This window comes from Ceratotherium simum, chromosome 1 (genome assembly GCF_057802395.1).
Source record: "Ceratotherium simum simum isolate JZ-2026a chromosome 1, ASM5780239v1, whole genome shotgun sequence".
NCBI lineage: Eukaryota > Metazoa > Chordata > Mammalia > Perissodactyla > Rhinocerotidae > Ceratotherium > Ceratotherium simum.
This window is the reverse complement of record NC_141900.1, coordinates 42,340,844-42,357,364: the sequence shown is the minus strand read 5'-3', so window position 1 is coordinate 42,357,364 and position 16,521 is coordinate 42,340,844. Positions and strand designations below refer to the sequence as shown.

The following is a 16,521-nucleotide window of genomic DNA, read 5'->3' as shown; positions in this document are numbered from 1 at the left end:
TACCAGATCAACATACAAAATCAATTATTTCTATATTCTAGTAACAAACACATAAAAACTGAATTAAAATACAATATCATTTATAATCATTGACAATAGAAATACTTGGGTATAAATCTAGTAAAACATGCATAAAATTTATGTCCTGAAAACTATGAAACACTGCTGAAAGAAATAAAACAATATTAATGTATTGAGAGAGAAACTGTGTTCACGGATTGGAAGACTCAACATCATAAAGATGTCGGTTCTCCTTACAGTGATGTAAAGGTTTAATGCAAGCCTTTTTAAAATCCCAGCAAGAGTTTTTGTAGATACGGACAAGATTATTTTAAAATTTATATTGAAAGGCAAAGGAGATAGAATAGTTGAAACAATTTTTTTTTTTTGTGAGGAAGATCAGCCCTGAGCTAACATCCATGCTAATCCTCCTCTTTTTTTTTTTGCTGAGGAAGACCAGCTCTGAGCTAACATCTATTGCCAATCCTCCTCCTTTTTTTTCCCCCCCAAAGCCCCAGTAGATAGTTGTATGTCATAGTTGCACATCCTTCTAGTTGCTGTATGTGGGATGCGGCCTCAGCATGGCTGGAGAAGCAGTGCGTCGGTGCGCGCCTGGGATCCAAACCCGGGCCACCAGTAGTGGAGCGCGTGCACTTAACAGCCAAGCCACAGGGCCGGCCCAGTTGAAACAATTTTTAAAAAGAAGAATAAATTTGGAGAAATCACACTACCTGTGTTTAAGACTTATTATATAGCTCCAGTAATCAAGACTGTGTGGTATTGGCAGGTCATGGAAGTACAATCAACGGAACAGAATAGAGACCCCAGATACAGACCCACTTAAGTACAGCCAACTGATTTTTTGATAAAGGTGCAAAAGCAATTCAATATAGGAAGCATACCTTTTTCAACAAATGGTGCTGGAGCAATTGGATATCTATACACAGAAAAATGAACCTCAATCTAAGTCTTACACCTTATAAAAACAATTAACTCAAAATGAATCAAGGTGGATTATGGATTTAAATGTAAAATAGGAAACTATAAAACTTTAAGGATAAAACATAAGATAAAATCTTTGGGACCTAGGGCTTGGTGAAGATTTCTTACATGTCTCACACAAAAAAACATGATCCAAAAAAAAAAAAAATTGATTAATTGGACTTCAAAATGGAAAATGTTTGCTTTCTGAAAGACTGTTAAGAGAATAAAAAGACAAGCTACTGACTGGGAGAAAGTATTTGCAAACTCCATATCTGACAAAGGATTCATGTCTAGAATATATACAGAACTCTCAAAACTCGGTAGGAAAACTAAAATTTAATTAGAAAACACATAAAGCTTTCAAATATATATACCTTCTATATATGTGCCTAATATGTGTATGTGTATTTAGTAAATATCATATATATGTATATATATACACACACATATATGTGTAGCTATATCTGTACGTATATATATAGTTGTATATTCTATTTCTATCTTTTTAGTGTCTACTGAACTTTTGACATGTGTTTTTAGCTGGCAAGTTTTAAATGTCATCAATATTGCCATGCACTTCTGGAAAATACACTGACCAGAGGAGGCTTTTACTCCAATTATCTCTCTTCCACTTTTAGAGTATTCTTCTCTGTTAACTTAGTTCTACTTTACTTTCTTACCACCAAAATTATTTATTATTATTATTTTTGTAGATTTTTCAATCAGTATTCATTTAATTTTACACATATATTTACCAATTTCTAGGCTCACTGTAGCTTCTTAAATTTTCCTCTTTTCTTTTTTCAAAAAGTATATCTTTTAGAAGTTGTTTTCAGTGCAAGTGTGTTAGGACTAAACTCTTTCAGTCTTTAGTTGAAATGCCATTATTTAGCTTTCTTTATAATAGTTTAGCTGGTGTAGAAATCTGAATTGAGTACTAATTCCACTGACCACTGGCAATCATTGTTCCTGTTGAGATGTCTTCATAAGGCTTATCATTTCTTAGTAAGTAATTTATCTTTTATATTAGGCTGCTTTTGCAATTTTTTCTTATCCTTTAGATTTTCCATGGATTCATTATGATGCATATATGTGTGGATATACTTTCATTTATATTGGTTCAAATTCACTGTTTTATGAATCTGAGATTCAACAGTTTTGAAAGTTCTTAGCTATTATCTCTTCAAATATTTTCTTTTTCCATTTTCTTCTTACTTAGAAATCCTATTAGATATTTCTTTGCATTTTGGGTAATTTCCTTAAATGTAACTTATAATTCACAATTTATCTTCATCTGGTTATAAAGTGTCCTTAACTCATCCATTGTATTTTTAACTTCATGAGTATTTAAAAATTTTGTTTGAAGTTATTTTTAAAAATCTGCCTATTTTTTTAAACTAATATGTTTTCACTATACTGTCTTCTTTGCTTCTTGTGTTTCTGTTCTTAAGAGCAACAATCATTTAAAGTATATTTCCTTTTTTTGGTGTTTATTATTTTATTCTATTGTTTGACATGCTTGGGGAAGTTTATGTTATACTGTCTCACTTTTACTTACTGAGAATTGTTTTCCTGTAAGTTTTGTACTCTGGCATCTGAACTCATTGTCAGCTGGGCGCTAATTGTGAAAATCCCAAGTGTTCTGTGTGGAGTATTTGAAAGGAATTTGCATTTGCATCTCTTATGTACTCCAGGTGTATCCTTGATGCTAATATCTTGACTAAGGTGTCCCTGGACCGCCTATGTGGTGTCGCTCGAAACTACAAACACAAACACAGAACAGGACCAGGTTTTCAAGCCAATTTAGAGCCCAAGTGAAGGCAGACAATGTTCTTGTTATTCACATCACTGTGTTGATGTGATGGCTTTTTTCTACCCTGCCTTTCATTGAAGGTATGTAACTTGGAAGGTCCTAGCTTTATGTGGGGATCTCAGTTCTAAGTCTCTCCTCATTTTCCAGAGTGAGGCAACGTCTTTGCTCCTAGTTCTCCCTCTTAGACTTTCTAGACTTATTCCCATCACATAACCATGTTTTTTCACCCAGGACTGCTATAGCATCAGCTTATGCTTACCATTCTTATTTTTAGCTCTCTTTCTGTTTTGGAATCTTGTGATTTCCCTTATTTATTTATTTATTTTGGACCTCAGCTATGCCTTTCAAATTCATTTTAAAGAAAAATTTGTATTACTTGCCTTTCTGTTTGTAGATAGAGAGTTTTCACAATATTGCCAGAACATGAAATTCTTATTTGTTTGCTTGCTTTCCAAGCCACAATTACACAAATCAGAGTGACACTGTGAGGTCTGTGATTTAATTGGGAACTAAAATCAAAACAAAGGTAGGAAGCATCTCAAATAATGTATGAAAATGTTGCATCAAAATGTCATAATAGAAATCAACAATGTGAGTTTTTGAGTTATTTAGAAGTAACATAAATACTTTCCTTAGGACTGACAAAGGTTCTGCTGGAAGCCCTTTACATGTGTTTCTCTGCCTGAATCATTTCAAGTGGTTTCAGGTTTAGTATTATTCTCTTTTTCAGTACAACACCAATATAAATCTGATCAATTGAATTAATATTCCCGCTGTATGACCTAACTTTGAACTGTCAGCCATCATCTTTAATTGTATGATTACCACTAGTTTTGTATTGGTCTGATAGATGACTGATTCATGCAAAATAAATTGGTTCAGACTCTCGGGGTGATCTGTTTGTTTTTTGTGCAAGGTTATTCAGAGCACTATCAGTAAAAAATACCCCTGAAGTGGAACTATAATTACTTGGAAGTTAAAAATATAGTAGATGGCACTGTTTGAATATTATGGACAATTTTTATTATTTAGCACATTTATCTTTAATGCTTGCAGTGTATATTGAAACCACCTTATTGATCATCTATACTATTGATATTATTAAAGAAAATAATAAGATAATGGACAATCATATTTTATCTCATTAATGCCTCAAATAAAGCATTTCACTGTTCAGACTGTGTTAACTGCTAATTAGATTCCTTTGTTATATTTTTTAATTAAAGGTGTTCATTAGAAACCAAATAAATGTCATAGTTGTAATTGGTTCTCACGGCCTTTGAAAAGGACACCATGAGTTTTTTATGGAAGCATTTCTGTCTTTTATAAAATGATGCGTTGGTACTGTCTTAATAAATTAAAAGTATAGTTCATTTAACCCAAGTACCTGCTCTTTCTCTTCTCTAGTTAACAATCATCTTCCAGCCTGACTGTTTCAGGGAAAACTTGAGAATATAGTGATGGTGTGGAATATTACTTTGACAGTTTACAGTAATTAAACCTTAGATCACTGTTTTTTTAAGTGCCCCTAAGTGATTGTTCATGAGCATTAATTCTCCGTTCTCAGCAGCTTGGAACAAAGGGCTCCTCAAAGCCTGCACTATTTTCACTTTCACCGTGGCTTATGTGTTCTAGAAATGCAAAGACGGAAGGAAGTTTTAGTGTTTATTCTGTGCAGTATGTTCTCTCCACATTGCTTAATATAAACCGTTCACTCTGAGACTACCTTATTTGTAAAAACTTCGAAAAAGAGGACATTCCTACCAATTGCAGGACTCAAGTAAAAGAATTTTGATAGTGATAGCAGATATTTATTGAGTGCATAATATGTATGAGCTTTAAATCTCTCTGACTTAATCCTTACATTCATACTTATTGTTGAGGTAGATAATATTATTATCACCATTCTGATAAGGATGCTAAATTTTAGAGAGGTTAAATTGTTTAAGGTAACACTGCTAATATGTAGCAGAGCTGGGATTTGAACCTCAGTCCAAATGACACCAAAATCTGCTTTTAATTATCATGCAAGACTATAAACTCCATGAGACAGGCAGCAGGGCTGCCTGCTGTTCCTAGAACCTAGCACAGTGCCTTGCACACATAGGCATTTGGTAAATATTTGTCGGATGAATGAAAAAAACAAATTGAATGAACTGGAAAAAGACTTCTTTGCATTTAATGTAAATTGTTTTATCTTTATTTGTCATCTTGTTGGGGAAGAAGAATATTTATCAATTTTTTCTTATTAAAGTGTGTGATGTTAGCTAGGCACTCGTCTGTTTAGTCGGCAATCTAATCTTCATGCTTCTATTCATTTTTCCCCTAGCTAATTGCTCTAACATTAGAGTAACCTGTCATTGATATTAGTGCTTTGACTAAGGTCTTAGATTGTTAAAAGCTAGATTTCCTGTAAGCATGGCAATTTAAGTTCAATTAAATGTTAGTTTTCTAAAAAAAAATTAAAGTCATTACTAAACTGGCTATGCATAAATACTAAAGACGACTGTCTTTTAAAATATTCAATGTTAGGGAAAGGCCAAAAAATTAAACACCGGGATATAGTTAGCTTGCTTTCTAACAAATCCATAGCTATGATCAGTTACTGGTTAGCATAAGACTGCGTCCTAGTTTTTCTACCAGACTTGAGTAGAAAGCCTCTCTTAAATTACCCGGGAGTACTGCATATCCAGCCCCGGGATCATTCAGATCACGGCCTGCGGCGTGCTGCCTCTGGAGCTTCCGGGCACCTCAGTAGACCTTGTTCCATCACAGGTTTACTTACCTGGCAAGCAAGTCCTAATTGTCTTTTTAAGTCCATTAGAGGTAAAGTTCCAGTTTGTGCTTCTAAGACTCTTGCTGTTAGTCGCTTTTCTACCTTTTGCCTTCTGGCCAGAAAGAAAAAGAGGAGAAATTTGTAGCCTTTTAAAATTCCTGGTTTAAGTGAATATCTTGCTGTTGCTTTTATTTTTCAATTAGTAAGTTTCCTGCCAGTCCACTTCAAAGCCTGAGACTCTGTTGTTTTTCTTTCCTTATGTGATAGTTACATGGACTTCATTTTAATCACTGAGACCGAAAATCATGTTTTCCCTTAATGATTCTATCAAGATTCCTGTTTGTGCATAAACCTCCTGTGGATTCAACTAGTTTCGGAAAGAATTCAACTTTGAATCCAAATTTATCAGGACAGAGATTAAAACACACGTAAACAGAATTCAATGCTTCAAAACAGCTGTGCAGTGATTTCTTCACAGAGCTCCCCTGATACCCAGTTAGATTATTAAATCACTCTGCCTCCTTCTCCAGGCCACGATTTTTAGCTTTTCCTCATAGGATTTATTTCCTAATCCTTATTCTGAAGCATCACTTAATTTCCATTTTTTTCTAATTTGAGGACACCAGAATAGAACATCTTATGCCAATCAAATGCAACGAGTATTTAATACAATGGGAATATTATTCTTCACAACTCTACAATTCTATTGATCAGGCGGGAGCTTACTAGAAGGATTCTCACTAATAACTAGGATCATATCATCGCCATGCCCATGCGAATTGCGATATAACCATTTTCTTTCTTCTCCTCTCCCCTCCTCCTATTCTCTCTGTCTCTCTCTTCTCTCGTGCCTCATTCTGTCTTATCATAACCAGGGTCACCGTGGTCCTGAGGGAGCACCAGGAGAGAGGGGCTTACCTGGAGAAGGATTTCCAGGACCAAAGGTAACAATACTTTCTGTACCAGGAAAAAATGCTTTGTCTTACATGATCATGAATTACAAATTTAAAAAATATGTCCTAGCCAATTATTGGAAGTCAAGTATTTTCCTGACCATCTTCACTCTATTAAATGAAGCAATATGTAAATTTCCCCTTAATATGAAACTATAGTGAAATTTGCAATGATAAATAAGTGACAAACTTCTACTTCTTATAGTTACTGCATATGAAATTAGAAAAATCTCTTAAGTAGCTTGTAGTCATTAAAGCCACAGTGATAAATAGCATCTTCATGCCCAGAAGTTAAGTTATTGAGCATTGCTATGACAAAGCTTTCCTCATAGCTTAGTTTGTGAAACATAGATAAGAAGAAGTCTAATAAACCAATTTGTAATAGTATTGCCATTAGTATAATAAGAAAGGAAATATGAGTGTGAGGAGGGAAATGGAATTATCTTATTACCATAAGGAGCAAAAAGTTTTGAAAGACCTACCTTTTACCTGGCAATTGAGAATTTAAATGTTTCCACTGCTTCCCATACAGTCAGGCATCGCGTAACAATGTTTCAGTCAATGAGAGACTGAATAGACGAGAGTGGTCCCATAAGATTAGTACCATATAGCTGAGGTGTGTAGTAGGCTATACCCTCTAGGTTTGTGGACGTACGCTCTGTGATGTTTGCACAACGACAAAACTGCGTAATGATACATTTCTCAGAATGTATCCTCGTCGTTAAGTGCCGCATGACTGTATATAATTCTTGGACCTCAAGTTCTTCTAGACCAGGGATTGGCAAACTTTTTTGTAAAGGGCCAGGTAGTAAATATTTTAGGCTTTGTGAGCCATATGGTATCTGTTGTAACTACTTAACTCTGCTGTTGTAGCATGAAACCAGCCGTAAACAATGTAAAAATGAATGAGTGTGGCTGTGTTTCCATGAAGCTGAATATTTGTAAATACAAATATTTACATGTGGGCTGGATTTGGCCGATGGGCTGTAGTTTGCTGACCCCTGATCTAGGCTCTTTACCTACAATCTATGGCACACAGGAAATGATTTTCCAGGACACTTTGGGCAACATCAACAAAATTTCAGAGTAAGTAGGGATAAATTTTGGAGTCGTTTTTCCTTCTTTTCCAAAATCTTTTCCCCAAACGCACATGCATGCATGCACACATTGCCCAGAGAAGCACATACTGTTTTCTAGTCTGAGGAAGGTCTGAGACCTTCCACTTCAGTCATTCAGTCAGATCACTATGATCTGACCTTCTCAGTACAGCCTCACGCTCTAAAATTGTATCTCATTTTCAGCCCCTTCCACCATGATCAATATTCAATTATCTATGAGAAACCTGAATCTCAACGAGAGGGAAATCAGTTAGTTAAAACAAATAATTCATACTAAGTTGTGAGTGACTGCTGGGTTGAATTTTAAAAGAGGCTTTTGTTAACTGATAAATTTTAATTTGTCATAATAAATGGAAATAATATGTTGGATAAAGGGGCTGTTACTAATGCTCTTGACTAACCAGAGTATCACTATCAGAAGACAGAGGCCAGCAATTTGGCACTACATTTCAGAAAGTTTTATAATATATAATTTCTTGAATTTTTTTTGGCGTGTAGTACATTTCTACTTATGTGTAAACAACCTGGAAAATTCACATAGCCAGAATTATTTTTCTTTATAATCTGTGGAGTTTTTTTTTAAGATAAAGAAATAAATGAGAAATGAATAAGTGAAACATTAAGAAGCATATTGCAGGGCACATCTTAGTGACAGGTTCACCTCTAAGATATAATGATACACTCTTATTCATAATAACCCATGGCTCTGCATTGTCCTCTATCTCATCAAAGAAAGAACACATTATAGTCAGTGTTGTTTTAGGGTCTACTGTCTGCAATTATTCTCTGTGGTAATGATCAGAAGAATCCGTTAGTAAGAATACTTTATTCTCCAACCAGCAGGACCAATGGGAGTTTTCTATATGTGCTACTTGAGGCTGCTTTGCAAAAATGTAGGGCTTAATCAAATAAATCATGAATACGAGAGACATAAATATATATTTTCCTGTTAGGTTTCTTGCAAATTTTTGATTTTACTCTTTGTTCAAATGAATTCATGAAATGAATGCTATTTCTGATTGATTACATGGTTTATTTTTCATACAAATGCACAAAGTGTTATGTCTTCATTGACATTATTTTACAACCAGAGCTATTGGCATAGGTCATATGACTATAGAAGTATGTCCAAGAAGATTTTCCATGTATTCTTTTAGAACCGAATTTTCAATAAATGTTTATAAATTCTGATATAAAGTATTAAATAAATAATTCAATCCTAGCAAGTACTAGTTCATATACTAATATGAGAGGTAAATTTTCATTGTGTGATAGATCCAGTTGTAGCAATGTTGAGGAAATGAAGGATTGATTAAGTTAGTTGTACTATATGTTTGATTAGGTCTCCCATTTCCAGATATTTCTGATTACATTGGGAATGGAGCTTTTTTCCAACTTTAGTGATGCTGTGTATGTGTTCTGCTTGGACAGAATCCTTCCTATTTAAGAGTGTTAAGACTAATTTTTTTTTTTGCAAGTTACAAATCTTGGAGTCAGTTAGAATTACCCATTTGCAGTGAGCAGTGAATTTGGGTGCTTTGAATGCTTTAACTGTTTTAAAATCCTGATTTTTATTAGTGCACCGATATCTCTCCCATAACTTTCAGGGTGAAAAAGGTTCTGAAGGACCAATTGGCCCACAAGGATTACAAGGCCTGTCAATCAAAGGTGACAAGGTACTGCATATAGGGTATATAGTAGAAGAGATGCCAATAAAATTATTTTTTTCATTGTTCTTTATATGTGTACATTTATGAACTGTATATAGCATCTCAACCATACTGCATAGGTATCTAGTTAATTATAAATCAAGTGTATGTAAGGTATATTATTATGTAGGATGAATTATGATCTGGAAAATCCCATCATATATATTTATAACAATGTCTCATTTATTTAGCTTCTGACTTCCAGTGACACCTATCATCAGCCAAGCAGCTTTGAAGCCAGACATGAGCAAAAGAAATTCTTCTTAGTAAAGAAAATAGTAGTTAAGAACATATTGAGTTGACCCCATTATAGAAGTGCATATCCACCCTTAGGCTCACTCAAAAATATTACCTTAAAATGGGGCTGTAATAAGAGAACTCATTTAAGAAGATTAGTGTTGATGCCCTCCAGCAAAGCCAACAGGAATCCTATATTTGAACAAAATAGTTGAACCTATAGTTGAACAAAATTAGGCTTATTGACTCATTGCAGTGAGGAAGACCACATACCACAGGGAGCTGATAGCCACTCAGTAAGAAGATGAAAGATTTTTCATGGGATTTGGGCTTGTGTTAGGCAATTTTGGGGAGTGTCCAAGAAAGCAGGAGTTGGATCTGTAGTGGATGCTATCAGGAAGTGGGGGTAATTTTAAGATTGGGTATTTTAATGAATCTTATCTAGGAGGGGGAAAAATGGAACTAGGCTTAGTTGTAATTAGTAAAGAAGTAGCAGTCACTCATTTTAGCCAATATAGGGCGATGTTTGATCATTTTGGACAGTGTTTCTCATTTTTGTCTGTGTTTGGACATGGTGATGAAGTGGTCTAGCTTGGTTCGTCACACACAATGGCCATGCCTGACATTGGCACTGTATTCTGTAAAATTGCTTATGTTCAACACCATGGCCTACCTGCCATTACTTTTCTCTTTCTCACTAGTTACTCATTTTCTCTAAAATAGCTGCAGATTATACCCAGATTAGATGTGGGTTGCGAGGCTGGTGAGAGAAGCTACTGGAAACTCTAAAGACCCATGGGAAGTGAAAGTTGCCAGAGAGGGAGGTGATATAAGAAGAAATATACAAAAAACAGAGACCTCATATCAATTTGGAGTCATTTATATGTCATCTTCTATGCACATCATTATATTATAAATTGTATTAGAATAATGATTGATATTCGTGATTATCTTAGGTGTTGTGTTTCAATCTTGAATTGCTTATTCCTTTTATTTACTGGTAGCCATCTCTTCTGGGTATCTGTATTTAAATACAGAGATATTGGTAAATAGTGAGTTATACAAATTTTTGATGTAATACAATTCTTGATTCAAATAGCTCAGCTCTGGTTGTAACTCCAGCTCCCAAATACTCTAAAAATATGTAAGATACTCTTTATTCCTTTGGAGCAGTGAGAACTGAGTACAACAGAATGGTTGTTTTATGAGCTTAATAAGTTAACTTTTTCAGGTGTTGTTTACACAGCGTTTGTGTTTTTACGTCTGGAGCTCATGCAAAGAAAAAAACACATTTAAATATCAGGACATTATCACAAAGTAATTGCAAAGATTTTATCTGCTATTCCCTTACTAAATCAATACCATCTTCCCTTTCTCTTCTCCCTTTTCTTCCTTTCTATTTTTTTTTTATATATAACTTTATATTCAGAGACTTTGGTGTCAGTGATTTGAGTGAGAGGATAACCAGTCCTATGATAAGAGCTCTCAAATATATGCAATTGGTACAAGACAAGGAAGTAGTTTTGATACAAATATTTAAATATAAATAGTACTGCACAGAAAGGAATCTCTCATTATTTATATATTATCTCTCTTATTTATTGAATATTTGAAGAATAGTTGTTATGAGTTGGGTTCTGGAGTCAGAGAGTAGACTTTAGTCTTGCCCATGCCATCTCACAGTTGTGTAACCTGGGACAAGTTGCTTAACCTCTTCTGGAAAATGGGGATGCCTGCTTTCAGAGGGTTGTTGTGAGGATTAAATGAGATAAAGCATGAAAAGCATGTAGCACAGTGCCTGCTGCATGATAAGCAATCAAGTTCTGAATCAGAATAATCCACTTCTGAATTAGAACTTGAGTCTATTACATTTTTCCTCTCATGATGTTTATTGAGACTGGGGGTTGACACAAAGTGAAACACCAAGAAACATATTCTAGGGCATGTCTTAATGACAAGTGCAGCCTACTTTTTAATATTATACATGGTATGATCTAATGACATGCCTTTGTTCATAAAAACATATTTATTTAGTCCAGGCATTGGCAAACCATAGGGCTGGCTGCCTATTTTTGTAAGTAAAGAGTCATCAGAACGTAGACACACCTGTTTGTTTAGGTATTGTCTATGGCTGCTTTTGCACTACCAAAGTAGCATTCATCAATTACTAAAGAGATCTTATTATGGCCCTTATACATAAAATATTTACTATCCAACTGTTTAAGAAAAAGTTTACTGACCCTGATGTAGTCTAAATACAATTGATATTAAAATAAGCATACTTATCCACGTTGTTCAATCCAATGGTTAATTCTCAGTTGTCAACTTACTTCACCTATCAGTAGCACTTGACTGATCCTCACCTTCTTGAAAGAATCTCTTCACTTGGTCTCTCTGGCTGTACCTTCTCTGTCTCCAGTGCTGGTGCTTCCTCATCTCTCTGAACTCTAATACTTGGAGGGTCCAAGAGACTCGGTCCTTGAACCTTCTGTCTTCTCTATCTACTTGGAAAATTCACTCAGTCATGGCTTTAAATGTTATCTGTATACTGAGAACTCCCAAATCTATGTCTCCAGCTCAGACCTCTCTTGCCTACTTGATGTCTCCATTTGGATGTCTATTTTAGGCATCTCAGACTTTACATGTCCAAAGCTGAGCTCCTGATACTATACCTGCCCAACATTGCTTCTCTCTCAAACTTCTCCTTCTCAGTAAATGACAAGTCTATTCTTCCAAAAACCTTGGAGATAACTTAGACTCCTCTCAATCTGTAGTAAATCATGTTGGCTCTACCTTCAAAATATATCCAGGATCTGAGCTCCCCACTGCCTTCATTCCAACACCCTGATCCATGTCCCCATCATCTCTCATATAGACCTCCTTTCAGTCTGATTTCAGTACAGCCAGATTGAGCCTTTCAGATCTTTCTGTCAGATCTTTCACTTCTCTGCTCAAAACCCTGTAGTGGTTTCTCATCTCACTCAGAGAAAAGCCAAAGTTCTTTCTTACTATGGCCTAAAAAGCCCTTTGGATCCTTCTGCCTGACCCACTGCCATACTTCTCTGGCTTCACCTTCTGCCACTCTCCCTCATGCTCACGGGCTCTAGCCATCTTGTCTCCTTGTTGTTTCTGGAATGTGCCGGGCATCATCCTTCAACTGGATGTTTACTCTGCCCGGAAAGCTTTTCCTCTAGGTTTCTACCCAGCTCATTCCCTCTCATCAGTGAGGCCATCATGGGCCACCTTATCCAAAATTTTAACTGTCTCCCTGCTTCCCTGATTTATTTTTCTCCTTAGCACTTATCATTATTCAACATACTATTTATTTTATCTATCCATCTTATTATCTTCTGTTTCTTCTACTAAAACGTAAGCTCTACGAGGACAGAGATTTTTGGCTGTTTTGGTCACTGTTGTTTCCCCAGTGTTAGGAACAGTTCCTGGCACATAATGGACACTCTAAATATTTGTGGAAAGACACAAAGAATGGATGAATGATATTGTTCTTACCAATAACATTCACTTTGTTTCCCAAATTTATTTCATGGAGGGAAAAGGTGAGATTCTTTAATTTTGTTACATTTACCTTAGATAATTTCTTAATTATAAAAATGCATTTTTAATAAGATTTGGAGGGAAAAGGTATTTAGAAAAATTTTAAACATTTTTCTCCAATTTCTCTCTCAAAGTCTGATTTTCTTGCACCCTATAAATATTATACTTTTAAATATTTCTGTTATGGATCCTAATAGGAAGTGTTTGTGTCATTATAATAAACATTCAGGAATTTTTGGTTCTTATGAGAAAAATGATTGATAAATATAAGCTGGTGCAAATACTCACCAATTTAGACTAAATAGCAAAAACATTGTTTACCATTTTGGCATATTGGAACTATGAACTGTTTAAAAGGAATGGAGTTTTCTAGCTTTCTGTGTTGAACATTTTTATGGTGTAAAGATAGATTTTAGTCCAGCAGAATTCAGTATTAACCAAGTATGAAAGGATGAGGTTTAGTTTTATTGTTATATTTCTAACTTATTTTCTATACAGGGAGATTTGGGACCTGTGGGGCCCCAGGGACCAATGGGCATCCCTGGACTCGGCAGTCAAGGGGAACAGGTAATCAATGCTTTCTCCCTTTCCCTTTGGTAGAGAACATTCTGGCACAATCCTGACGTTCACTGAAGGCCAGTCCTGCAAACACCTATGAGTATATTTAATAGTCAAATTGCAATGGAATATATGTGTAAAACTGAATGTAGGGAAGGATAAGGTGGTTTCATGAGATTTTACTTTTTAGAATTTCCAAAGACTTAAAAAATAAATTGTGTTTCTTTGTGCTGTAACTTTTAACATTAAAGCCTAATTAATGGGATAAGAATTTTTGAGTAATATTTTATATTTTTAGTTTCCCTTGAGAACAATAGTTTATTTATCTGTGAGTTTGTGTTTTTCCCCCTTGAAGCTTTGTAAATGTTTATATCTCACTCTTTTCCAATGCCAGTAGAGCAGTATTTCCCACCCCCAGCCACGTAAAAATCTAAAAAAGTACTAAACTTAAAACAAGGACTGGAATCAGAGGTAACCACTTAATTTATGGGACACCATTCCTGAATAGAAGCAAACCACAGAGAGGGTTTATACATGACACTTGGCCCCTGTTGGTGAGAAGAAAGGAAAAATCTCCGAGGATGTCTTTACATTCATGGCTGGAACTGCTTGTAAAATCTTCTGACAATAAATTTTGGAAAAACAAGGCAATTTTGTTAGATCTAAATAATATGAGCATGATATAACATTACTATCCACCTACGTAATCTCATTTAATCAAAGTGACCAACAAATCCAAATTTATGCTGAACATCCTCCTGTGTAGAAAGCAGCAAATCAGTTTGTTTAAAATTTATGATTAAGGTTTGAGTCATTCTTTTGCCTAAAGAATGAATAGTGCTTCCTCTATCTAGGATAGCGGGAGAAAGGAGGGATAAAAAAAGAGATAATTCCCAATCTCATTGTTGACATTAACTCTGAATTTATTTCTAACTGTCTTCTAGCAATCAATAGCCAAGCAACAGCCAAGTTGGATATTACTCTTTGTTCCCTTTCCTTCCCTTTGGTAGAGGTCCTAGTGTAATACATTAGGAGGATTAACGTCCAGGAGAAGCCAAGATAAATCTGTATATAAATATTTAGATAATAATTAAGAGCTGAGTATTTTGACTACACAAGGATCATGGTTTGACTGTGCCACCAGGCATTCTCAAACTTGAAGTTCATTTGCTGGTTTCAGCAGGTCTTACATTCTGATCTCGGAAGTCGCTAGACACTGCTGTCACATCCTGTGTCTGGTGGTGTTCTTGGTGCTGAGTCACCACCATGGGGCTGGGAATAGGTTCAAAGAAAGCCAAGTCTTTCCAGATGGCCCGTGAATTCTGTACCTCCCACCTGCAGCTTTCTGTTGCTTTTAGTGCTGGTTCTTGGTAGAGGGTGTTGTTCTTTAGCTTCAAAAGAGAAAACCTCTCTGACTTCTTTTGTTTTCTTACCCCTTTCTCTTTTTTTCAAAGAGAAAAAAACTTTTAAGGTAGATGTGTCCATATGGAGCTGACCCCTATTGGGTAGGAGATTGAATGAAATGTATTATTTGTAAACTGCTCTGAACAAGAATTTGTTTACTTTTTAAGATAAATTATTTAAATTCTACTTAAATTTAACCTCTATGCAGTTATTTATTTTTCTTCTTATCTTTAACATGTTTACCCACTGAATTACTGTTATTATTAGATCTTCCTATTTCTCATATAGAAATGAGTTTTCCCACTCATATCTTTATGAGGGAACTTCTGTTTCCAGCAACATGTTTATAATATCCCTCAAGTGGCCTGCAGATTTTCATTAAATATTCGGAGATTGACCTCTTCAAACCTTTCATAAAATAATGTGGAATATAAATAACCACATATACACATGTAGAAACGTATATGCACATATGTCTTTGAATTTTTTGGTTCCATGTCCCATTGCATGCTACTTGCAGATTCCTGTAAAAGCCAGGAAGGATTCCTTTTTATAAGGGTTCAATATAAATATTGAAATATTTCCTTCATAATAAGGAAAATAGCTTCCTTAAATTTTTTAGACTGCTTCATCTTTATCAACCAGGGAAAGGGCAATAATATTTTTCATAAAAATGAATTCATAAAAATGAATAAGCAGTTATATCATCTAGCTAGAGAAAAGAGGAGAACATTTGTAACAAAATAATCATGCATCGGTAACATTATTTGCACAATCATGCCTTGTGGAGTGTAAGCAAAATCTTAGTTTTTTTCTCTCATCGTTGCTTTACATTTTTTTTTATTGGGGGAAGTTTTTTCTTTTTCCTACCACAGAAAGAAATTATCAGCAGGCTATAGAATTTTCTTATCACTTTCAGGTAACAGAAAACTATAAGGTCACTCTAAGTTGCTAATCACAGTTTTAATTGTATAATAAACACTATCTAGTCAATGTACTGATCTTCCTCTCAATCGTTGTTCATCTGGTATGAGCTGCAGGGAGAACCTGTGGCCCATGGAGGGAATGTGCTTCTCATCCCTCCCAGGCGGAATCAAGGATGGGAGGAGAAGCGTGGCCTCGGATGTTCTTTCCTGGCTGATCTATTGTCAGATGGCCTTGTGTCCTGTGGTCTCGGCAGATGTTTGACGCTGACACTCTTCCTCATGGGGATCCTGCACTGGCCCTTCCCAGGACACGGATGAAGGATGTTCTTCCTCCAGCTGTTTCTTCCTGTCAGCCTCTGCTTTTCTGGGGGTTTACTCTATACTGACTTTCTCTGTTGGAGTTCCATTACTCTTTGAGGTCATCTTGGACAGGATTCAAAATAGTTCCAGGCCAGCTCTGTCTCACACGTAGAGTACATCTGGTCCAC

General features: G+C 35.4%; 1 protein-coding gene across 2 annotated transcripts in view; it reads left to right on the top strand.

Annotated features, from left to right (window-relative positions):
• COL28A1 (collagen type XXVIII alpha 1 chain) overlaps positions 1-16,521 on the top strand; it is a 154,037-nt gene that overhangs the window by 46,121 nt on the left and 91,395 nt on the right. For both annotated transcript variants that reach the window (XM_087435021.1, XM_014788200.2), the window contains exons 13-15: positions 6,449-6,517; positions 9,252-9,320; positions 13,644-13,712. In XM_087435021.1, coding sequence (XP_087291147.1) covers positions 6,449-6,517; positions 9,252-9,320; positions 13,644-13,712 — 207 coding nt within the window. The remainder of the gene's footprint in view (positions 1-6,448; positions 6,518-9,251; positions 9,321-13,643; positions 13,713-16,521) is intronic.